At 47.1% G+C, this 25,776-nt stretch overlaps 1 protein-coding gene across 1 annotated transcript in view; it reads left to right on the plus strand.

Annotated features, from left to right (window-relative positions):
- Positions 1–25,776, plus strand: part of gabra2a (gamma-aminobutyric acid type A receptor subunit alpha2a) — a 555,326-nt gene that overhangs the window by 377,792 nt on the left and 151,758 nt on the right. Inside the window, exons 5-6 of the mRNA XM_070863123.1 lie at positions 18,803–19,023; positions 22,461–22,543. Of these exons, the coding sequence (XP_070719224.1) occupies positions 18,803–19,023; positions 22,461–22,543 (304 nt within the window). The remainder of the gene's footprint in view (positions 1–18,802; positions 19,024–22,460; positions 22,544–25,776) is intronic.

A 25,776-nucleotide genomic window follows, 5' to 3' on the forward strand; every position in this document is an offset into this window, starting at 1 on the left:
ATGGCATTGTCAGTATTTCCCCCATGGTTAAATTTTACCTTTGCAAGAAGCTCAAAATGGCAGGAAGACAGGACAGGTTCTTTATTCTCTCTCCCCAAGGTCTGTATGGACCGCACCCAAGTCTGAGCAAGCATAGTGATTGGGAATCGCCCCTCCCCCGCCCCCCCCCCCCCTCTCCCATGGGCTCATTTCAGTCTTTGATTTCTTCCGATCGCATTAGAAACATGGAAACATAGAAAATAGGTGCAGGAGTAGGCCATTCGGCCCTTCGAGCCTGCACCGACATTCAATGAGTTCATGGCTGAACATGCAACTTCAGTACCCAATTCCTGCTTTCTCGCCATACCCCTTGATCCCCCTAGTAGTAAGGACTACATTTAACTCCTTTTTGAATATATTTAGTGAATTGGCTTCAACAACTTTCTGTGGTGGAGAATTTCACAGGTTCACCACTCTCTGGGTGAAGAAGTTTCTCCTCATCGCGGTCCTAAATGGCTTATCCCTTATCCTTAGACTGTGACCCCTGGTTCTGGACTTCCCCAACATTGGGAACATTCTTCCTGCATCTAACCTGTCTAAACCCATCAGAATTTTAAACGTTTCTATGAGCTCCCCTCTCATTCTTCTGAACTCCAGTGAATACAAGCCCAGTTGATCCAGTTTTTCTTGATATGTCAGTCCCGCCATCCCGGGAATCAGTCTGGTGAACCTTCGCTGCACTCCCTCAATAGCAAGAATGTCCTTCCTCAAGTTAGGAGACCAAAACTGTACACAATACTCCAGGTGTGGCCTCACCAATGCCCTGTTCAACTGTAGTAACACCTCCCTGCCCCTGTACCCAAATCCCCTCGCTATGAAGGCCAACATGCCATTTGCTTTCTTAACCGCCTGCTGTACCTGCATGCCAACCTTCAATGACTGATGTACCATGACACCCAGGTCTCGTTGCACCTCCCCTTTTCCTAATCTGTCACCATTCAGATAATAGTCTGTCTCTCTGTTTTTACCACCAAAATGGATAACCTCACATTTATCCACATTATACTTCATCTGCCATGCATTTGCCCACTCACCTAACCTATCCAAGTCACTCTGCAGCCTCATAGCATCCTCCTCGCAGCTCACACTGCCACCTAACTTAGTGTCATCCGCAAATTTGGAGATACTACATTTAATCCCCTCCTCTAAATCATTAATGTACAATGTAAACAGCTGGGGCCCCAGCACAGAACCTTGCGGTATCCCACTAGTCACTGCCTGCTATTCTGAAAAGTACCCATTTACTCCTACTCTTTGCTTCCTTCTGCCAACCAGTTCTCAATCCATGTCAGCACACTACCCCCAATCCCATGTGCTTTAACTTTGCACATTAATCTCTTGTGTGGGACCTTGTCGAAAGCCTTCTGAAAGTCCAAATATACCACATCAATTGGTTCTCCCTTGTCCACTCTACTGGAAACATCCTCAAAAAATTCCAGAAGATTTGTCAAGCATGATTTCCCTTTCACAAATCCATGCTGACTTGGACCTATCATGTCATCTCTTTCCAAATGCGCTGCTATGACATCCTTAATAATTGATTCCATCATTTTACCCACTACTGAGGTCAGTCTATAATTCCCTGTTGTGAGCTCCATCTCATGGTCTTCTTCAGGTTCCTCTGTTTCGATGCTGAACCTTTTTTTTCCTTGGTCCAGATGCTTACGGCATATCTGACCATTGTTGAGTTTTACCACGATGACCCTATTCCCCTCTTTGTCAATTACTGTGCGCTCAAGCTATTTGGGCCCCATGGCGTGATTGAGGATGAATACAGGATCATTTATTTGTAGACATCTCCCCCTCGAATTACGGTCATGGTACTCGTTTTGTGACTTGCGCTTGCCCTCAACTATATCGGTCAGGACTGGGTGAATGAGGGACAACCGAGTTTTTAGTGTCCGTTTCATTAGTAGCTCTGCGGGCGGAACCCCCGTGAGCAAGTGCAGTCGGGATCTTTAGGCCAGCAAGAGACGCGATCGGTCCTTGAATCCTGAGCATACCTTGCTTAATGATTTGGACCGCACGTTCCATCTGGCCATTGGAGGCCGGCTTGAACGGAGCAGTCCTGATGTGGTTGATGCCATTGCCCGACATAAATTCTCGGAATTCGTAGCTTGTGAAACATGGGCCATTATCACTCACCAAGATGTCCGACAAGCCATGGGTTGCAAAGATCGCACGTAGGCTTTCCACAGTGGTGGATGACGTGCATGAATTCAGAATGATGCACTCGATCCATTTCGAGTACGCATCTACCACAATAAGGAACATTTTCCCCATGAACGGGCCCGCGTAGTCAACATGAATGCGTGACCATGGCCTGGTGGGCCACGTGCTGAGCGGGGCCTCCCTGGGGGCATTACGCAGCTGGGCACACATCGTGCACCTGCGAACACATGGTTCCAGATCTTAATCAATTCCAGGCCACCAAACGTGTGACCGGGCAATGGCCTTCATCAGCACAATGCCTGGGTGCTCACTGTGGAGTTCCCTGATGAATGCCTCCCTGCCCTTCTGGGGCATAACTACCCACCTGTCCCATAGTACGCAGTTGGCTTGGATGGAGAGCGCATCCATCCGCCTGTGAAATGGTCTGACCTCCTCAGGGCATGCTCCGTGTGCGGGCGCCTAATCCCCAGTCAGGACACATTTCTTAATCAGGGATAGGAGGGGATCTCTGTCCAGATTTTGATCTGGCGGGCTGTGATCGGGGAGCCAGCGCTGTCAAAGGCATCGACAGCCATGACCATCTTGGCGCTTTGCTCCGCTGCCCCCTCAGTGGTGGCCAGGGGAAGCCTGCTGAGCGCGTCAGCGCAATTTTCAGTGCAGGGCCGATGCCGGATGGAGTAGTCATAAGCAGTCAGCATGAGAGCCCATCGATGTATGCGAGCTGATGCATTGGCATTGATAGCCTTGCTGTCTGACAACAGGGATGTTAATGGCTTGTGGTCCGTCTCTAATTCAAACTTCCTACTAAAGAGGTACTGATGCATTTTTTTTACACCATAGACACATGCAAGCGCTTCCTTCTCGACCATCCCATATCCCCATTCTGCTTGAGAGAGCGACCTGGAGGCATAAGCCACAGGTTGTAGTTGACCCTCAGCATTGCCCTGCTGCAACACACACCCAACCCCATAGGACGATGCATCACATGTCAGAACCAATTTTTTACAGGGGTCATACAGGATCAACAACTTGTTTGAACAAAGTAGCCCGATCAAAAGTCCATTCCTGACAGTCCCCGCAAAGCCAATCGCAACCCTTACGCAGGAGCACGTGTAGTGGCTCCAACAACGTGCTCAAGTTCGACAGAAAGTTCCTGAAATAGTTCAACAGCCCCAGGAATGAACACAACTCCAATGTGTTGCAGGGCCTGGGTGCTCGTCGAATCGCCTCTGTTTTGGATTCGGTGGGCTGAATCCCATCTGCAGCAACCCTCCTGCCCAGAAGCTCAACCTCAGGAGCTAAGAACACACATTTAGACTTCTTGAGTCGCAGGCCTACCCAGTCCAGTCGGCATAGCACCTCCTCCAGGTTGTGGAGGTGTTCCTCGGTATCTCGACCCGTGATGAGGATGTCGTCCTGGAATACGATTGTTCAAAGAATGGATTTAAGCAGGCTTTCCATGTTTCATTGAAATATCGCGGCCCTTGATCGAATGCCAAACGGGCACCTGTTATAAACGAATAGTCCCTTGTGCGTGGTGATGGTGGTCAGTAGTTTAGATTCGTCGGCCAGTTCCTAGGTCATATTGGCTGAAGTGAGGTCCAACTTGGTGAACAGCTTGCTGCCTGCCAGCGTGGCGAAGAGGTCCTCTGCTCTCGGGAGCGGGTATTGATCTTGTAGGGACACCCGATTGATGGTGGCCTTGTCGTCGCCACAGATCCTGACAGAGCCATCCGCTTTTAGGACGGGAACGATGGGGCTCGCGCAGTCGTTGCATTCAACAGGTGAGATGATGTCCTCTCTCAACAGCCGGTCCAATTCGCTCTTGATCTTTTTCCGCATCACATACGGCACCGCTCTGGCTTTGTGGTGCACTGGCCTGGTGTCCGGGGTGATGTGTATCACTATTTTAGTGCCTTTGAAAGTCCCGACGCCAGGTTGGAATAGTGAATCGAATTGTTGTAGGACTTGTGAACATGAACTTCACTCCACAGATGACATTGTGTGAACATCCCCCCATTTCCAGTTCATCTCGGCTAACCAGCTCCTCCCCAACAGTACAGGACCATTGCCCGGGACAATCCAGAGCAGCAGCCGATTCACTAACCCATTGTGTGTGACAGCCAACATTGTACTGCCTAGCACCGGAATGATTTCTTTAGTGTTAGTCCGTAATTGTGTCTCAATACGTGCTAATTTGGGTCTATTGAATTTAAGTGGCCAAAGCTTCTCAAATTGCTGAACGCCCATGAGTGACTGGCTGGTCCCAGTGTCCAGCTCCATGCGTACAGGGATACCATTTAATAAAACCCTCATTATCATTGGTGGCGTTCTGGTGTATGAACTGTGAATATTCGCCACATGGACCCGCTGAACCTCGGCATCCATCGATTTGCCCCAAAAGTCATCCTATCTCAAAGAACCCTCTTCTGGTCCATCCGACTCATATATTAGTCTGGTTGCAGACTTCCTGCACATTCGAGCTAAGTGGCCACTGAGATTGCAGTTCCTGCAGACAAACTGTTGAAATCTGCAAGATCTAGCTGAGTGTTTTCCCCCACACCTCCAACATGAATTAAAGTTTCCATTGTTGGGAACAAAGGGACTATGGCCAGGCATTCTGCGCTGACTGTCCCTTTGACTGCTCTTAAGTACGCTATTAGTGGGTGTCAATGGCCCCATCCCGGGCCGCATTGTCCACTGTGATGACATGAATGTCCGTTTGGCCTGCCATTGTCTCTTTTGAAGTCCTACTCTGGGGTCTATTGCTGCCTGGGGAGTGTCGGACTGCCTCTGCCTGCCTGCAGGGCTCTGAGTCGCATTGATGTTGACTCCCTGATCCATCGGCGCGTTAGAGGCAGAATGGCGCACGTATATTATTTTCATTTCTTCCTCCCCCGCCATGAAAGTTTGAGCCATCAACGCCGCCGCTACCAAGGTCAAATCCTTGATCTCAATTAGTTTGCGGAAAATTCCCGCATGACCGAGGCCCTCGATAAAGAAGTCCCTTAGCACCTTCCCCCTGAAGGCGTCTGTAAACTTACAGAGGCTGGCCAAACGACAGAGGTCTGCTACGAAGTCTGGTATGCTCTATCCTTCACGACGTTGGGTGGGTGTAGAATCTGTGTCAGGCCATATATATGCTACTCGCCGGTTTGAGGTGCTCCCCGATCAATTTGCTAAGTTCTTCAAAGCTTTTGTCCGCCGGCTTTTCGGGTGCGAGTAAATCTTTCATGAGCGCGTAAGTCTTTGGTCCGCAGCTGGTCAAAAGATGAGTCCTTCGCTTGTCGGCTGCTGCATCCCCCAGCCATTCTTTCATAACGAAGCTTTGCAGAAGCCTCTCGGCAAAATCATCCCAGTCTTCCCCAACACAGTACCGTTCCTCTGTGCTACAAGTGGCCATTCTCGTGGGCCGTGAATTTCCGTTTCTCGTCGCCAATGTAAAGTCCTTACTCTACAGCATGAAACCACATGAGGCACATTCTGGGGATGACCTCAACTCTTTATTCACAGGACTCCAAAGGCGGTGACCCTGCGTGGGACCTCCCTTTTTATACCTGTGTGATCAGGTAAGGAGTGTCTCCCACAAGTTCACCCCTTGTGGTCAAGGTGTGCATCTAGGTTGAGTGTATACAGTAAAACAGTGGTGTTACTTTGTGGTTACATACATGATAAATTCACCTGAATCCGACTGCAAAGGACCTACGTTTGTCTTCACTAATTTTTTTCTCTTCACATATCTATAGAAGCTTTTGCAGTCAGTTTTTGTGTTCCCGGCAAGCTTCTTCTCGTACTCTATTTTCCCCCTCTTAATTAAAATCTTTGTCCTCCTCTGTTGAATTCTAAATTTCTCCCAGTCCTCAGGTTTGCTGCTTTTTCTGGCCAATTTATATGCCTCTTCCTTGGATTTAATACTATCCTTAATTTCCTTTGTTAGCCACGGTTGAGCCACCTTCCCAGTTTTATTTTTACTCCAGACAGGGATGTACAATTGCTGAAGTTCATCCATGTGATCTTTAAATGTTTGCCATTGCCTATCCACCGTCAACCCTTTAAGTATCATTCTCCGGTCTATTATAGCCAATTCACGCCTCAAATCATCAAAGTTACCTTTCCTTGAGTTCAGGACCCTAGTTTCTGAATTAACTGTGTCACTCTCCATCTTAATAAAGAATTCTACCATGTTATGGTCACTCTTCCCCAAGGGGCCTCACACAACAAGATTGTTAATTAGTCCTTTCTCATTACACATCACCCAGTCTAGGATGGCCAGCACCCTAGTTGGTACCTCGACATATTGGTCTAGAAAACCATCCCTAATACACTCCAGGAAATCCTCCTCCACTGCATTGCTACCAGTTTGGTTAGCCCAATCAATATGTAGATTAAAGTCGCCCATGATAACTGCTGTACCTTTATTGCATGCATCCCTAATTTCTTGTTTGATGCTGTCCCCAACCTCACTACTACTGTTTGGTGGTCTGTACACAACTCCCACTATTGTTTTTTGCCCTTTGGTATTCCGTATTTCCACCCATACCAATTCCACATCATCCAAGCTCATGTCCTTTCTTACTGTTGCATTAATTTCCTCTTTAACCATCAATGCCACCCCGCCTCCTTTTCCTTTCTGTCTATCCTTCCTAAATGTTGAATACCTCTGGATGTTGAGTTCCCAGCCTTGGTCACCCTGGAGCCATGTCTCCGTGATGCCAGTTACATCATACCCGTTAACTGCTATCTGCACAGTTAATTCGTCCACCTAATTCCGTTTACTCCTCACATTGAGGCACAGAGCCTTCAGGCTTGACTTTCGAACACACTTTGCCCCCTTAGAATTTTGCTGTAATGTGGCCCTTTTTTCTTTTTGCCATAGATTTCTCTGCCCTCCACTTTTACGTTTCTTCTTTCTATCTTTTGCTTCTGCCCCCATTCTACTTCCCTCTCTCTCCCTACATATGTTCCCATCCCCCTGCCATATTAGTTTAACTCCTCCCTAACAGCACTAGCAAACACTCCCCCTAGGACATTGGTTCCGGTCCTGCCCAGGTGCAGACCATGCAGTTTGTACTGGTCCCACCTCCCCCAGAACCATTTCCAATATCCCAGGAATTTGAATCCATCCCTTCTGCACCACTCCTCAAGCCACGTATTCATCTGAACTATCCTGTGATTCCTACTCTGACTAGCACGTGGCACTCGTAGCAATTCTGAGATTACTACTTTTGAGGTCCTACTTTTTAATTTAGCTCCTAGCTCGTTAAATTCGTCTCGTAGGACCTCATCCCGTTTTTTACCTATATCTTTGGTACCTATATGCACCACGACAACTGGCTGTCCACCCTCCCTTTTCTGGTAGTCGAAGACCCACCTGCGGTGAGAGTGGCTGATGATAATGATGTGGAAGATGCAGGTGATGAGGAGGAGCAGGAGGAGGATGAGGACGAGGACACCATGCAAGTACCTGAACCGGGAGCAGGACGGCAGAGGAGGGCTGGCCATCGTGCCCCTTTAACGATTGCTCGAGCCTTGCGTCAACAGCTCATCCGTGAACGCTTTGCTGCCTGAGGGCTCAGCAGCAACTATTCCACATGGACCATGTTTACTGTTCAGACCTGTTCTGTAATGTTGTGTTGTGTTAATGGAACAAATAATGGAAATGATTCTTGTTTACTTCAAAAGTTGTGTTAATAATGAAACAAATAATGTAAATGATTCAGTTATAATTTAAAATATATTTTATTCAAAAAGTTTAACAAACATTTGTACTTAACTTAAATAAAAATATTCTTGTATCAAACTTTAAAGTTTTCAATTAAGATAACTTACGAACTTTAAGATCACTTAAAAACTTTAAGATCACTTACGAACTTTAAACTTGTAAATTTACATAACTTACAAAAAAATTTTAACTTGAGAACAACAGTTACAACAATAATAATAATAACAACAACAGCAGCAAAGAAAGGCTGCAGCCAACTCTCCTCCACCTTATTCTAAGACCACCCGCCGCGCTTGGTCTTGGTGACACCATCACACCTGCCCGCAGGCGGTGGCGCAGTGTTGCTGGGGTTATTCATTCTAACATCTTGGGTAATGCCCACCTGTTGAGGGGGCAATGTGGAAGGCCCGGCTTGGGGCTCTGCAGAGGCTGGTCTGGGGACTGGAGTGGGAGTGGCATTTGATTCTGTCAATGGACGCGGAGTCTGGGCATGTTCCCTTATTGCAGCAGCTAACTCCAACTTGCTCTCATGCGCCCTGACAGTGTTTCAACGACCTCCAATATTCCTTCCCTCATGTTGAGCAAAAGTATCTCAACTACCTGCAACATTCCCTCTCCCATGATCACTGAGAGTGTCTGAACTACCTGTGACATTCCCTCCCCCATGTTCACTGAGAGTGTCTGAACTACCTGTGACATTCCCTCCCTCATGGTCACTGAGAGTGTTTGAAATACCTGGGGCATTCCCTCCCTCATGTTCACTGACATGGTTTCAGCTGACTGAGATATTCCCTCACTCATGGTGCCGGATATCGTTCCCATTTCTCGTGAGAATGTTGTTACTACTCTTGACAGTCCCAATCCCTCATCGCCCACCTCATGGTGTCCAGGAGTGATCACGTAAGGCCAATGCTCTCTGCACTCATTGCCATCATCTGAGCCACATCTGTAACATCCTGCACCTCAGGAGAGCGTGGTCGAGCTCTCCTTCCCCTCCTCGCCCTGGGTGTGGCTCGCAGCGTCCCACTGGGACCCACAGCCTCGGACGGTGGGGCCCTGGGTGTGCCTCGTTGCACCCCACCACTGGGACCCGCAGCCTCGGACGATGCTTTGCTGCACCCACTGGAATTCTCAGCTCGGACAGTGGGAAACCATGGAATGACCCACCAACACTCAAACCTAGTCAGGGAAGGGGCTCGCGACTCAATGGGCGGCACCTGCACCTCCTCCAAAGTGAGTATGAGAGATGGGGCTTCATTCATCCCCTCCACCTCCCCTCACCCCCATGCTCTTGGTCTGTAAGATGGGTTTGAAAGATGTTCTCCTCTTCATGTGAATCTTCTTCTACATCGTCAGGGTTCACCTCAAGTTCTGAAAAATATAACAGAACACAGACAAAGGATAGAGGATTGGCTAACTAACAGAAACAGAGTCTCGGGATAAATGGTTCATTCTCTGGTTGGCAACCAGTAACTAGTGGGGTGCTGCAGGGATCAGTGATGGTACAATCTATATTAACGATTTAGAAGAAGGGACTGAGTGTAACATAGCCAAGTTTGAGCCAAGTTTGCTGACGATACAAAGATGGGAGGAAAAGTAACGTGTGAGGAGGACACAAAAAGTCTGCAAAAGGACATAGACAGGCTAAGTGAGCGGGCAAAAATTTGGCAGATGGAGTATAATGTTGGAAAGTGTGAGGTCATGCACTTTGGCAGAAAAAAAATCAAAGAGCACGTTATTATTTAAATGGAGAAAGATTACAAAAGGATAGTATGCAGGTACAGCAAGTGATCAGGAAGGTATCTTGGCCTTTATTGCAAAGGGGATGGAGTATAAAAGTAGGGAAGTCTTGTTACAGCTGTACAGGGTATTGGTGAGGCCACACCTGGAATACTGCGTGCAGTTTTGGTTTCCATATTTACGAAAGAATATACTTGCTTTGGAGGCAGTTCAGAGAAGGTTCACTAGGTTGATTCCGGGGATGAGGGGGTTGACTTATGAGGAAAGGTTGAGTAGGTTGGCCTTCTACTCATTGGAATTCAGAAGAATGAGAGGTGATCTCATTGAAACGTATAAGATTATGAGGTGAATTGACAGGGTGGATCCAGAGAGGATGTTTCCACTGATGGGAGAGACTAGAACTCGAGAGCACGATCTTAGAATAAAGGGCCGCCCATTTAAAACAGAAATGAGGAGAAATTTCTTCTCAGAGGGTTGTAAATCTGTGGAATTCGCTGCTTCAGAGAGCTGTGGAAGCTGGGACATTGAATAAATTTAAGACAGAAATAGACAGTTTCTTAAACGACAAGTGGATAAGGGGTTATGGGGAGCGGGTGGGGAAGTGGAGCTGAGTCCACGAACAGATCAGCCATGATCTTATTGAATGGTGGAGCAGGCTCAAGGAGCCGTATGACCTACTCCTGATCCTATTTCTTATGTTCTTATGTTCTTATTAGCAGCAGACAAGGCGGCAGGGTGGATGGCATGAATAGGCTTACACAACGCAGGCAGCAGGCTGATTTGAAGGATCACGATGAATGATAGCACATTGCATCAACCGAAGCGTAGCATGGCTAGCCCGTGCAGTTCCTAACATTTAGCAATGCCAGACTGTGGAATTTGCAGGACTTAGTCTCTCCCTCGAGTGTGGGCCCAGCTTGTGCAGTGGTGGTTGCTTTTCTCCAGGCAGGACCCATCAAAGCAGCAACCCTCTCTTCCAAAGGTGTGCGTGCAGATTTGCTGGGCGTACTCTGTCATGTATGTAACCATCATGCAACGGTATTCTTCATGTAACTGTCACCTTCATGCGACTCCTGTACACTGTACTTATACCCTAGAAATGCACACTCTGACCACAGGGGGTGAACTTGTGGGAGACACTCCTCACCTGAGTTTCCAGGTATAAAATGGGAGGTCCCGACCAGGGTCAGCACTCCTTGGTCCTGGGAATAAAGGTTAAGGTCACGTAGTGACTGTGTTTGCAGTACATGCCTTGTGTGAATTTGTAGTAAGGTGCAGGGACACCACATTGGTGACGAGAAACGGGAATTACCGAACCACGAGGATGGCCACCAGTAGCACAGAGAAACGTTACTGTGTGGGTGAGGACTGGGACGTCTTCGTGGAGAGACTCCAGCAGAGCTTTGACACGAAGGACTGGCTGGGAGCGACAGCGGCTGACAAGCGGAGGGCGCATCTACTGACCAGCTGCAGACCACAGACGTATGCGCTGATGAAAGACCTGCTCGCACCCCAAAAGCCAGTGGACAAGTCCTTTGAAGAGCTCAGCCAGCTGATCAGTGAGCATCTCAAGCCGGCGAGTAGCGCACACATGGCCCTGCACCGGTTCTACACACACCGGCATCGGGAGGGACAAAACATCTCGGACTTTGTTGCGAACCTGCAGCGCTTGGCCAGTCTCTGTAAGTTCACAGACACCTGCAGGGGGGAGATGTTAAGGGATTTCTTCATTGAGGGCATTAATCATGCCGGGATTTTCAGGAAGCTCATAGAGGTCAAAGACTTGACTTTAGAAGGGGCGGAGTTGATAGCTCAGACCTTCATGGCAGGGAAAGAGGAGACCAAGCTAATTTACGTACGCAGCCCTGGTCCCAACGTGGTGATGGACCAGGGAGTTAACATGGTGAACGCGGCTCAGGACACCGCAGGCAGGCAAGGGCATTTTGAAACTGCCCAGGCAGCAACAGACTCTAGGGTGGGCCCGCAACAGGGACAATGGAAAGGGGATCGGCAATTCACGCCATCACGAGGAACAATGCGTCCCGCGATGGGACCATTAACACCCACCATCAGAGTGCTTAGAAACAACCTAATGGGCAATCAGAGAGGAATGCCTGGTAACCGTCCTTTTGTTAACAACAATCTCAGCCAATGCTGGAGGTGTGGGGGTAGACATACTGCGAAAAGCTGCAGGTTTCAGCAATATACATGTCAGATTTGTAACGTCAGTGGGCACTTGGCCAGGATGTGCAAAAAGACTGTAGCGAGGCTAATCTGCGAGACAGAGGAACCAGACGAGGGGTCTGCAATGCAGGATGACGCCTGGGGAAAAGCCATGGATGCTGAAGTTCAGCGGGTTCATGTGGCTGACGTCCACAGCTCATACACTAAAACGCCACCCATGACGATGAAAGTTTTATTGAATGGCATCCCGGTGCGCATGAAACTGGATACGGGAGCTAGCCAGTCACTTATGAGCGCCCAACAATTTGAGAGACTATGGTCACACAGAGCTAGCAGGCCCAAACTGGAACACATTGACACGCAGCTACAGACGTACACCAATGAGATCATCCCAGTGCTAGGCAGTGCAAACTTGGTGGTAACACATAATGGATCACAAAACCGGCTGCCACTCTGGATCATCCCGAGAAATGGCCCCGCGCTCTTGGGGAGGAGTTGGCTAGCCGAGATGAATTGAAAATGGGGGGATGTGCACGCCATTTCATCTGTGGAGCGAAGTTCATGCTCACAGGTCCTACAAAAATTCGGGTCACTGTTTCAACCCGGTGTCGGAACGTTCAAGGGCACTAAAGTAGTGATACGCATCACTCCGGACGCCAGACCAGTGCACCACAAAGCCAGAGCGGTGCCGTATGTGATGCGTGAGAAAATTGAAAGTGAATTGGACAGGCTGCCCAGAGAGGGCATAATTTCGGCCGCTGAATTCAGCGACTGGGCATGTCCCATCGTTCCTGTCCTTAAAACAGATGACTCGGTCTGGATTTGTGGCGACTACAAAGCCACCATCAGCCGAGTGTCGCTGCAAGGCCAATACCCGCTCCCGAGAGCAGAGGACCTTTTTGCCACGCTGGCAGGTGGCAAGCTGTTCACGAAGCTGGAACTCACTTCGGCCTACAGGACTCCAAGAACTGGCTGAAGAATCCAAGCTTCTGACCACCATCTCGACGTTCAAGGGATTATTTATCTACAACAGGTGTCCATTTGGGATTCGTTCGGCGGCAGCTATCTTTCAGAAAAACATGGAAAGCTTGCTCAAATCCATTCCTGGAACAATCGTATTCCAAGACGACATCCTTATAACGGGTCGAGACTCCGAGGAACACCTCCACAACCTGGAGGAGGTGCTACGCCGACTGGACCGGGTAGGCTTGCGGCTGAAAAAGGCCAAGTGTGTGTTTTTGGCCCCAGAGGTCGAGTTTTTGGACAGGCGGGTTGCCGCAGACAGGATCTGGCCCACTGAATCTAAAACGGAGGTCCAGCAATACGTCGGAGTTGCGATCATTCCTGGGACTTTTGAACTATTTCGGGAACTTTCTGCCGAACTTAAGCACATTGCTGGAGCCGTTACACATGCTCCTGCGTAAAGGTTGTGAATGGCTTTGGGGGGACTGTCAAGAACGGTCTTTCAATAAGGCGAGGAACCTGCTGTGTTCTAACAAACTGTTGACTTTGTATGACCCTTGTAAAAAATTGGTTTTAACGTGCGATGCATCAACCTACGGGGTTGGGTGTGTGTTGCCGCAGGGTAATGACGACGGCCGACTCCAACCAGTGGCTTATGCCTCCAGGTCACTCTCCCAGGCAGAGCGTGGATATGGCATGGTCGAAAAGGAAGCACTCGCTTGTGTTTACGGTGTGAAAAAGATGCACCAGTATCTTTTCGGTAGACGGTTCGAGCTTGAAACGGACCACAAGCCGCTAACATCCCTGTTGTCCGACAGCAAGGCTGTCAATGCCAATGCGTCAGCTCACATACAGCAATGGGCTCTCACGCTGGCTGCGTATGACTACACCATACAGCACCGGCCAGGCACCGAAAATTGCGCTGACGCGCTCAGCAGGCTCCCACTGGCCACCACCGAGGGGGTGTCAGAGCAGAGCGCTGAGATGATCATGGCCATTGAGGCTTTTGACACCGCAGGCTCCCCCATCACAGCCCGCCAGATCAAACTCTGGACCAACAGAGACCCCCTCCTATCCATGATAAAGAAATGTGTTCTGACTGGGGATTGGGCGGCCGCACATAGGGCGTGCCCCGAGGAGGTCAGACCGTTTCAGAGAGCTCTCCATCCAAGCCGACTGCCTGCTGTGAGTCAGCCGGGTAGTCATGCCCCAGAAAGGAAGGGAAGCGTTCATCAGGGAACTCCACAGCGAGCATCCCGGCATCGTGTTAATGAAGGCCATTGCCCGGTCACGTGGATGGTGGCCGGGGATTGACTCAGACCTGGAACACTGGATTTGCAGGTGCACGATGTGTGCCCAGCTGGGCAATGCCCCCAGGGGGGCCCCACTCAGCCCGTGGCACTGGCCCACCAGGCCATGGTCACGTATTCACGTTGACTATGTGGGCCCGTTCATGGGGAAAATGTTTCTGATCGTTGTCGATGCATTCTCGAAATGGATCGAGTGCATCATATTAAACTAGTGCACGACATCCATCACCGTGGAGAGTCTGCGTACGGTTTTCGCGACCCACGGCTTGCTGGACATCCTGTTTAGCGACAATGGCCTGTGTTTCACCAGCCATAAATTCCAGGAGTTTATGCAATGGTATCAAACACGTCTGGACAACGACGTTCAAGCCGGCTTCCAATGGCCAGGCGGAACGCGCGGTCCAAGTCATAAAACAGCGCATGCTATGCATTCAAGGACCCTCCCTTCAGTACCGCCTATCGCGCCTCCTGCTGGCCTACAGGTCCCGCCCGCACTCGCTCACGGGAGTCCCGCCAGTAGAACTCCTCATGAAACGCACGCTTAAAACGCGGCTGTCCCTCATTCACCCAGACCTGGCAGACATTGTTGAGGGCAAGCATTAGCCCCAAACCGAGTTCCATGATCGAAACTCAAGGGGGAGGTGTATAGAAATGGATGACCCGGTATTTGTTCTTAACCATGCTTTGGGACCCAAGTGGCTTGCAGGCATAGTAATTGGCAAAGAAGGGAATAGGATCTTAGTGGTCAGACTAAACAATGGGCAGATATGCCGCAAACACTTGGACCAAGTAAAGAAAAGGTTCAGCATAGACACGGAGGAACCTGAAGAAGAGCATGAGATGTCACCCATACCACTGCCAGTGGACGAGCAACAAGGACAGTCCACAGCATGCACAGTCCCTGTGGCCAGCCCGGACAGGCCGGAATCACCTCAGGTGACAGAGACGCGTGCCGAGGCTCAGCCACCAGAGCCACAACTGCGGCGCTCCACGAGAGAGCGTCGACCACCTGAAAGACTTAACCTTTGACACAAAAAGACGTAAGAGGGGAGGTAATATCATATATGTAACCATCATGCAAAGGTACTCTTCATGTAACTGTAACCTTCATGCAACTCCTGTACACTGTACTTATACCCTAGAAATGCACACCCTGACCACAGGGGGTGAACTTGTGGGAGACACTCCTCACCTGGGTTTCCAGGTATAAAAGGGGAGGTCCCACCCAGGGTCAGCACTCCTTGGTCCTGGGAATAAAGGTTAAGGTCACGTAGTGACTGTGTCTGCAGTACATGCCTTGTGTGAATTTGTAGTAAGGTGCAGGGACACAACATACTCCTGTTCGAGTTCTTTCCCTTTTGTTGTGTGCCACCTTCCTCTGCAAAGATGAAAATACAACTTTTTAGAGAGGGTGTCTTTCTGCTAGGTGGCACATATACAACTGGTCACATTTACAATTGCAATTCCATTGAATAAATTAAAATATTACTTACACTAACTACTTGACCAAAGTTCTGCCACTTCTTTTTGCACTGGCCTCCATATCTCGGGGTGGTCACCATTGCACAGTAACCTTATGCAAGTTGGTTCCAGCGTTTCTTCATTTCTTTCGGTGGAACTTTAATGTGACCTCTGCTGGGGTCCAGCTCCTGCCATCGCCCCTCAATCACAGTAACTAGTGCCTCCACTTCATCCTGTAAGAAATTCTTGGTCCTTGCACCGCGTTGCATCTTGTATTGCAGCTCCGATTTTTCCAATGATAATTACAGTTCTCACACAGCACTCAACATTCTCACACACAGAACTGGCTCTCTAAAAATGGCTGATTGCAGAGCGGGAGCTGTACTGCGCATGCACGTCCATAGGAATAACATCAATGATGTCCTTTTTATACCGCGCATGCGCAGAAAGTGAGGCTTCATTTTTTCGGTGCCGACAGCAGGCTCCACCCCCCGAGGCATGGCGCCAATTCTGAAAAATACAGCGGGGAAACTTGATACAAATATTTTTAGAGTATTTCAGGCCTAGAAAAACTGCCGTAACTCTGGCAATACGCAAAAAGTGGCTTTGGGCAAAATTGAGTTAATGAGTTAATAAACTGCAAGAAAATAGCTTGTTCCCTGTTCACCTGAATTATGAACAAAACATTATGAAAAGGAATGGTAGGATTATCAGAACTGTTCAACAATGCTAAAGCTTCAAAAAAGAAGTAATTATTGTCTTTGAATTATATGACAGCGATGTAGGGGTAGATTTTCAACTTATGGCCCGAGTGTAAAACTTGTGTTGCAGATTGGCCATGTGTTACAGAAACAGTCCAATTTTCATTTCCATGGTAATCAGTAAAAATGAAAACTGGGCAAATTCTGTAACATCTACCATTAAGCTGAAAGCCTGCCCCATTTTCTCTCCCTCTCTCCCTCCCACAATGTGCTAAAATAGGAATGTTTTTGACAGAAACACTGGAGACGGTCTGCTGGCACTCGGGGGCGGGGAGAGGGGGGGTGGGTGGTTGCAGTGGTGGTTATAATTCAGCAGGGTTTTGCAGGTGGGAATAGAGCAGGAGCCCAGGGCAGCAGAGACCAAGACAATCTTTGTTGTACCTAGAAGAGCACTGCCATGGTGGGAGCCTAAAATGCCACCAGGTCCTATAGACATTATTGGACCCTAATTTGAATGTAAAGGTGCAACGTTCCGAATCTGGATCTCCAAAAACCAGAATTGATCAAAAACGGGAAATTTTGCGTGTTGCTGATGGAATTGTATGGAATTATTCTCCGGACATTTTTGAGGCAAAACCCGAAATATTGCACGGATTCGGTCGAGGATTCTGGATTTCAGACAAGAAAATCAATTCTGAAATCCAGAATCCTTGACTGAATCCGTGCCGTATTTTGGGTTTTGCCGGATTTCGACCTCGCCAATCAAAACCCAGCACGGATTCTGTCGATGATTCTGGATTTCAGACCATTGATTTTCTTGTCTGAAATCCGGAAAAACCTAAAAACCAGAATGAAACCAGTCCCGAGGATTCTGGATTTCGGACGTCGTATCTGTATTAGAGAGGCTCCTGCCTGGTGAGTAGGTTCAAATCACCACCATTGTTACTTTAATGGAAGAATCAAAAGAAGTGACTTAAATATGTATCTGATAGAATAAATTGTTCAGAATACAGAGATTTTATAGTACAAAAAACTTAGGTAGCTATTAAGAATAACTGGTATAGTAACACACTTGAATAGCATGTCTTATTAAAACTAATGGGACACACAATATGAAGAAATTAAATCATTAATTGTTTGCTTTATGCTGACTTGTTTTCAGTTAACAGTTAATCGCCTCAGCATCTTGTTGGCCATGCAAATAAAAATGGACAGAAAGCTAATAAAAAAGAAATAGCAGACTCGTTTTACAAAAATGTTACTGTCTGTACTAGGATCTTTACTTTGGTTGTATCGTCTTGGTTCTGTTACTCAACACAACTGTACTCTTATATCTCTACGAGACTTGTAACTACTGTCAATATTTTATTTGTAGTAGGAGAGATTGTGGATGCATCATGGCCATGCAAAAATATTATTTTATTTGTATCAGTGAGTGGAATCATTTTACACTGAGAAATCAAAGTGAATGGCCAGTGCCTATAGTTAAAAAATGCCACCAAGAATAAAATAAATGAAGTTAATCAAGAATTAGTTATTAAATACCACCAAGGTATAAAGGCCTGAAAAATTGTAGGAGGAAGAAAACGCACAAGAAAAAGATTTATGATACAAAAGAGTAGAACAAATGGACAATTTAGATTATGTCATTTATACCAGAAAATCCTTCAATTATGTCATATTCATATTCTGATGTTATAAATGACTATAAAAACTATTTACCAAACAGCAGACATATATTTACTTCACTGTAAAGAATACATTATACAAGCTATCAAATGCAAGTATATCCTTAATTATTGTAGCCTTTATTAATTGGATAACTACTCAAACTATTGTACTCTGTTTACACAGCATTAGAAAATTCAGTTTTGAATCTAAAATGCAGCTGTTTAAATTAAAATGCACCATGTAACCTATATAGATTTGTGTGCTAATGTTGCTGTGATGTGACAATCTTCCATTTGTGTTTTCAGTTGTAAGCATTAAGTGAATTAAAACGATTGAAATCGGATTTAAACGGCCTGATTTAAATTTCTATTCATTTGTTTTTACTCCCCCGATGTTGATTGAACATAAAGCACTGATAAGGTTCTTACCTTGAAAACTTGTAGTTGGCAGCACCAATGCGGTATTCACACTGCCAACATCACTCAGTAATATAAAGGAGATGAACTTTGCATCTCCAGTGGACTTTTTGTGGACTCTAAGAGCTATCATGGGAGGGAGTGAAAATGCTTCCTTCCTGTTGTTTCTCAATGTGGACTAGTGGCATTCTGCAAACAAAATAGGGGAAAAATAGTATTGTTGGGTCTTAGGTCGCTAGCTAAGAACTGCTCTCCCACCTCCTTACCATCTATAGAAAATTGACTTGATACTATGTGAAGAATGGCCTCTTAACATGTCATTAGGGAAAACAATGGATTTGATCATGATTTCCCATCGTGTGGTGAGGCTATAAGTTCATGCATTTTTTACTGTTCTGAACATAAACTGATTGATATTAACAGGAATACACAATTGATGTGTTCTTTCGGCAAAGTTGGAAAGATGAAAGGCTTAAATTTAAGGGTCCAATGAATATTCTTCGATTGAACAACTTGATGGCCAGTAAGATATGGACGCCAGACACATTCTTTTATAATGGCAAGAAATCAGTGGCGCATAACATGACCATGCCAAACAAGCTGCTACGAATCCAAGACGATGGAACTCTTCTTTATACAATGAGGTAAAATGTTCAACATTAACAGCTGCAATAACTATTTCTGTAACTTTTGCATTTGGTAGGCCTGTGTCACGGGTCCCTACCATGAAAATAGTGTTAATACAGAGAAATACATAAAGTAGAGAAACTGGTTTTAAATAATCAAAACATTTATAATATCCTGCTGTCTCTTCGCAGGGGTAAAGGTCGCAGAATATAATTACGTATTCATGTTTGTTTTGTACGTCACTGAGCTGTAGCAAAGATCTTTGCCATAGCTCATGAAATGGTAGGAATCGTACTTGAAGCTCACTAATATATCAATCAGGTTATGAATCAATAATTTGTGTACAAATCAGACACATACTATGGCTTAACCAATATTAGGACAAGAAGAATCATATTACAGCTCTAAAGAAGTGATTGTAGCTGGCTACCTATAAGTGCCTTTCATTCTTTTTATTTGTCCTTGTAAATCTGTAACCTAGAAATTGGTGCAGTTACTTGGACTACTAAGGCCCCAATATGGTAGGCAGGAAGCATGCCCACATTTTGGTCGGAGATATGCCACCCACCATATTGAGTAAGGACAAAAAATATGCATTGCTTGCCCACGCCTGAAACAGTCGTTAGGCACTTTGCATATGCAAACAAGCCTGTTTAAGGCCCCCCTCCAAGACTGGTGTGCCATGAGACACTGCATTCAGGGAAACCAGACCTCAGGATCACCTACTAGGCCCAACGAAGTAGGTAATTAACTTACTTGAACATGGGTTTGGGAGGAGCACTTAGAGAAACCGATCACCGCCACTTCTACCCCATCACCGCTGCTCCCCTTCCCATTGCTACCACTCCCAGCCCAGAACCCCAATCCCCCTCCCGAACCCCACCTGATTCTTGACTCCGATCCCAGATGCAACCCCCAGACCCGCTTACCTCAGGTCCGCTTTGACACTACCAGCGGACGATCTTGGTTTCTTCTTCATTATAATGCAATCCGAGGCTCAATATGATGGGAGCCTCGTGCCTCAGCATTCAAGGGCAGGGCATGAACTCTGCATCCTCCGCACATGCCACAATGGGCGCGCCCAAATTTCTAGTCCTGTGTCTTTGTTCTCAGTTGGTTATTTTTCCTCAAGTATAACTCCAGGAGACATTTTTGCTCGTACCAGTAGAGTAAATTGTAAGGAAAGCATGAATCATAGAATCATACAACACAGAACTAGAGCATTTGGCCCATCAAGCCCACCTCTTTGAAAGAGCTATCCAATCAGTCCCACTCCCATGCTCTTTCGCCATTGACCAGCAATTTTTTCCTTTTCAAATATTTATCTAATTCCCTTTTGAAAATTATTTTTAAATCCGCACCACTCTTTCAGGCAGTGCATTCCAGATCATAACAACTCGCTGCATGAATTTTTTTTCCTTATGCTGCCTCTAATTCTTTTGCCAATTACCTTAAATCTGCATCCTCTGGTTACCAACCCTTCTGCCACTGGAAACAGTTTTTTCTTATTTACTCTATCAAAACCCTTCATGATTTTGAACACCTCTTACAAATATCCCCTTAACATTCTCTGCTCCAAGGTGTATAACCCCAGTTTCTCCAGTCTCTCGATGTAACAGAAGTATTTCATCCCTGATACCATCCTAGTAAATCTCCTCTGCACCCTCACCAAGGCCTTGACATCCTTCCGAAAGTGTGGGGCCCAGAATTGGCCACAATACTCCAGCTGTGGCCTAACCACTGTTTTATAAAGGTTTATTATAAATCCTTGCTTTTGTACTCTATGCCTCTATTTATAAAGCAAAGTATCCCGTGTGACTTTTTAACAGCCATCTTAACGTCCTGCCACATTTAATGAATTGGGTATGTACGCCTCTGTTCCTGCACTTCCTTTGAAATTGTACCATTTAGTTTATATTGCCTTTCCTCATTCTTCCTACCAGAATTAATCACTTCACACAACTCTGCATTAAATTTCATCTGCCATGTGTTTGCCCCTTTCACTAGTCTGTCCATGTCCCCTGAAGTCTGTTACTATCCTCCTTGCCGTTTATTACATTTCTCAGTTTCATATCACCTGCAAAATAACAGGTAGTTTTATTTTGAAATCAACTAGAGTTGTGTGAAATGAAAAGCATCAAAACATTTTAGTATCAAATTTGTAGGACTAATTTAAAATAATTTTTTGAATATTGCAGTATAAGAAACAGATCACATCAGCGATTTGCACATTATCTGAAAAAGCAGAAGTGTGTACTTATATTTCAGTGATGTCACGTTGTTGTGACTCATTGATTAATCATCATCATATAGCACAATAAAATCACTTTAGTTACAATGGGTGCTATACGAACTCGACGATAACAACTCTTCTGTACACCTATTAATGGGCTCAATTTTCCCCAGTATTTGCGCCGTTTTTTTTGGAGTTGGCTGCTTTTTCTGGCCTAACTTAAAACTCCCCAGTTTCCCCAATCAATTTGCACCAGCGTAACTCATTTAGCTACGTTTTTTTTAGGTACGTTTTATTTTCCTCAATACGGGGCATAACCAGCCACCAACGCCAATTCTGGCCATTTAGGCAACTTTGGCCAGCTGATAGTTACTCCATTTCTACTTAGGCCAGCGTATGTGGCCTCTCAAGAAAACCCTTGCGGAGAGTTTAAAAATCGGCGCAGGTAAGTAAATTGGAGGCCATTCGTCCTGGGCTAGGGACGGGAAGTGAAGCGGACCGAGACCGGCACTGCACTGGGGACTGGAGAGGCTCAGCGGGGGAGGGAGCACACTGACCGGCACGCACCCGGGGGCCACAGACCGGACCAGGAAGACACCTCACTCGGGGACCGGAGAGGGTCGCAGACAGAAGGCTTGGTGCCCGGGGAGGGGGAGGGGGGAAGGAGAGAGAGGTCACAAGACTCGAGGTGGGGGAGAGGGAGAGAGAGGTCACAAGACTCAAGGGGGGAGAGGGAGAGAGGAGAGGACAGATGACCTTTGGGGAGCCCTACTGTGCATGCGCGGCCGTTTCAGCGGTGTTAAGAATGTCAGTTTTTTTCCCCGCGCATGCGGAAGGCCCGGCTCCTTTTTCCAGTGCAGACCCCAGGCTCCACCCCACTGAGGCAACTGGCCACGCTGCGCGGCTACAGATTACAGCCCAAACATCGGGGAAACTTCATAGATTTTTTTCTGCCGCATTTATTTACCTAATTAAGCGGCGCAACTCTGGCAATACGCCAGAAAACGGGCTCGGGGAAAATTGAGCCACTTAATAGTAAAACCTGCTGGTCTAACTAGCCTTACTTTTCCTTTGACAATGTCAATTACAACAATTTCTGCAGGCTAGAAAGTTTATAAATGGTGCAATGTAATTCTGGTAAAATGCATTTGCTCGTGACATGTCACAGTGTATAACAGTAGCAGTTTCTTTTACCTAGTCATTTACTGTGTGTTCTTACAGGCTTACTGTCCAGGCAGAGTGCCCAATGCACTTGGAAGATTTTCCAATGGATGCACATGCTTGCCCCTTGAAATTTGGAAGCTGTGAGTATTTGAATCAGTTCATGATCTGGTTTGTTTGATTTAAGAGCATCTGTAATACCAGTACATTTTGTTACATGATTTTGAACCTCATGATTTTTTATTTGACCTCATTGGCCTTGAAATATCTGTGGGGATATTAACAAAGATGGTAATCCATTTAAACTAAGTAAATTTACACCGTTAAAATAGTATACAAAATTTCATTTGAATGCTGTATTGTACACTAATACTCATATAATGTAATTTCAAGCCCATTGTGTTCTGCATATTTTAACATTGTATCACAATTCTCATAAATAAATCCAATGAAAATGAAAATCGAGAGAGATGTAAAATGGACTGCCAACTTGCTTATCAGCTGTATAATACTATCACACAATCAAGGTCTACCCCGTCGTGTGTTCTTAGTGTAGGATTATCTCTTACACGCCTATAATTGTCAGCAGTAATTCTCAGAATACTTTCTGTGCTCTTGATGCATAGGGCTAGACTTTCCATTAATGATCGCTGGTTTCTGCAGTAAGTGGTACCAGTTGGATGGCATTTTGAAAAATGCAGTCTCAGGATAAGGGGTCTGCCACTTAAGACTGAGACGAGGAAGAATTTCTTCACTCAGAGGGTTGTGAATCTTTGGAATTCTCTATTCCAAAGGGCTGTGGATGCTCAGTCATTGAGTATATTCAAGGTTAAGTTTGTGGTGTATGGAGCACACAAATCACTGACTCCACATGGTCTGGTGTTGATGTAACTGCTGTGACCTTAGTCCTTTATTGTTTAGCTCCAGAGTGCCTCTCAGGTGTGGTGGGTAGCCTTTTATACTCTGTCTTGCAGGTACTTTCAGGTCTCCCACCACAGCGCCCTCTGTGGTACACCATTGTACTTATACATTTAATGCACCTGGACAATACATAACATCTCACTCCCCCCCCCCAGTTCCAAAAGCCATTGCCGGTGACCTCGGCTTTGTTCATCCTGGTTGATTTGTGAGTGTGAGTCCATGACCGTCCACTTCCCTCTTCTCCCCCATGTGGAGGACCCGGTGCAAGCATGTGGTATTTGCAGTCCTTACATGGTGGATAAAGTACACGAGCATAACTTCCAACAGAAAGCAGGTATACAAAGATGGTACATTTGTATGGTACATATAATATGTGGTACAAATGTTATGTCAAAAGGTTGCAGGTACACTGAGCAGTTATTTAATCCCAACCCTTCTGGGTGAGGTACGGTGGCGGTATGCTGCCCCTTTTTGCCCATGGTAATGGGCTGCTCTGAGACAGGGTATCGCAACTGGTGCGTTGCCTCTGTTCTCATGAAGTAGTCGCCTTAGCAGCCGCTGAACCATTGCTTGAATCACCTAAATCGAAAATCGCATTAGCCCATTGCTCATGTTAGTCACGGGTCTATATCCCTTTTTCCTTGAACCTCGTGGTATTAACTCTTTTCGTAATTCATATCCATAATTTTAAACACAATAACCATTCAGCATTAAAATATTAATTCTTATCATAAATCCGTCATCCTACATTCACATAGCTCATTTAGACTCACTCTTACCATACAAAAGTCTCTTTGTGGGGACCGCCAATGGTGTAAGGCCCTTTTAAGACTCCCGGGTGCATTTCCCTTTTAAGATGGCACCTTGTGGTTCCCACGAGGCTTCCCTTGGGTGCTGCCATTTTAGTTGCTCTGCTGGCATTTGTCTGCAGAGCTCTGTTGCCACAAGGCTCACCACCATCTTAAGCTCGCTGGCGAAGAAAGAACAGAAGGGACAAAGAAGAAAGAAAGGGGAAAAAAACGGGCCAGAGCAACCCACCTTGGCAGAAGTGGCTCCCTGGACTCGATCAGTCACAGTCCCTGCCGCATCCACCGCTCTGGCTCGCGTTCTCCTGAGTCACACCAGCCGCCGCCGCAGCCTCCCCTCCCACTGCTGTCTCCGCACTTGCCGCCCCTCCTGCAGCCGCCGTGGCCGCCTCTCCTGCGGTTGCCGTGGCCGCCACCATTGCAGCCGCTACTTTTCCTCTGCGTGGGTCCCCCAGATCTGCCGGCCATCGATGGACCTCCCGCTCATGGCCCGCAGCACCCCGCCGGCCCGCACCCCAGCGATTGGCCTGCACCTACAAAACTGCTCTTCCAGGGTCTGCTCGTCTGTGGAGGCTGAGGCTGCAGGGTTGCTTGAGGTCAGGAGTTCTGGGCTGCTGTTGCCTGTGTGTGGATTTTGGCTGCAGCTCCAGCTCGGTCGGCGCTGCTCTTTGGGAACCCGGGGAACAGCAGTATGTGGAGGAATGAAGTCTTTCCAGCTCCCACGGACCTTTTCCATGCACCTCCTGCCGAGAAGCGTCGGCCCATCGCCTGCAATGACCCACAAAGGTAAACCGTGCGTCTCGCCCCCGTGAGATACCTGCACATCCGTTCTGCCGAGAACGGGTATCAATTCCTTGGTGTAGGTGCGCAGGTTCGCCGTGACCGGGACCAGCTTGGGTCATGCAGCTGGGTTGACCCACAGTTTATCGAAAGTTCTCTGACTCATCAACGACGGACCCGATCCCGTATCCACTGCCATGCTCACTAGGACTCCATTAATTTTTACTTCCATTATCACTGGGGGCGAATCGTAGGTACACGTGTACAGTCCCAACACTTCATCTTCTTCTGCCTGCTCCTCACTGAACAGTGGATCATCTACTATCTCCTCAGCCACACGGTGAGTCAGATTTCTTTTACACATACGCTGAAGGTGGCCTTTTAGGTGGCAGGTATTGCACGTGTACTCCGCAAACCTGCACCGGTGAGCCCCATGGCTTCCTCCGCAGCGCCAGCATATTGCTGCTTGATTGGCCCCCCTCAGCGGACTCTGAGTTCCAGGACCCCGAGGTCCGTGCTCTTTGCCCCGGGCAGAGCCACGTTCTGCAGTTTTGTCCGTGGTGGGTGCTATCCTGTGGACAGTGCCTGCCGGGTTCGGGACTGTGGATCATTTGCTTGGTGCTGCAAGTCGAGGTCATATATGCCCGGCTGATGGTGATGTCTTTTGTCAGGGTGACTGTGAGTTCCGTGGCTAGCAGCTTGTGAAGGAGGCCCTCGTGGCCAATCCCCATAACAAAATCGTCCCGCAACGCCTCGTCAAGGTCCTGAGCACATTTGGTGACATCCTGACCCTCAGATCTGCAGTGATGGTAGAATTTGTATCTGGCCGTGAGGATGCTCTCCTTTGGTTTCAACTAGTCACGCATGAG

This window comes from Pristiophorus japonicus, chromosome 2 (genome assembly GCF_044704955.1).
Source record: "Pristiophorus japonicus isolate sPriJap1 chromosome 2, sPriJap1.hap1, whole genome shotgun sequence".
In the NCBI taxonomy this organism is placed as follows: Eukaryota; Metazoa; Chordata; class Chondrichthyes; family Pristiophoridae; genus Pristiophorus; species Pristiophorus japonicus.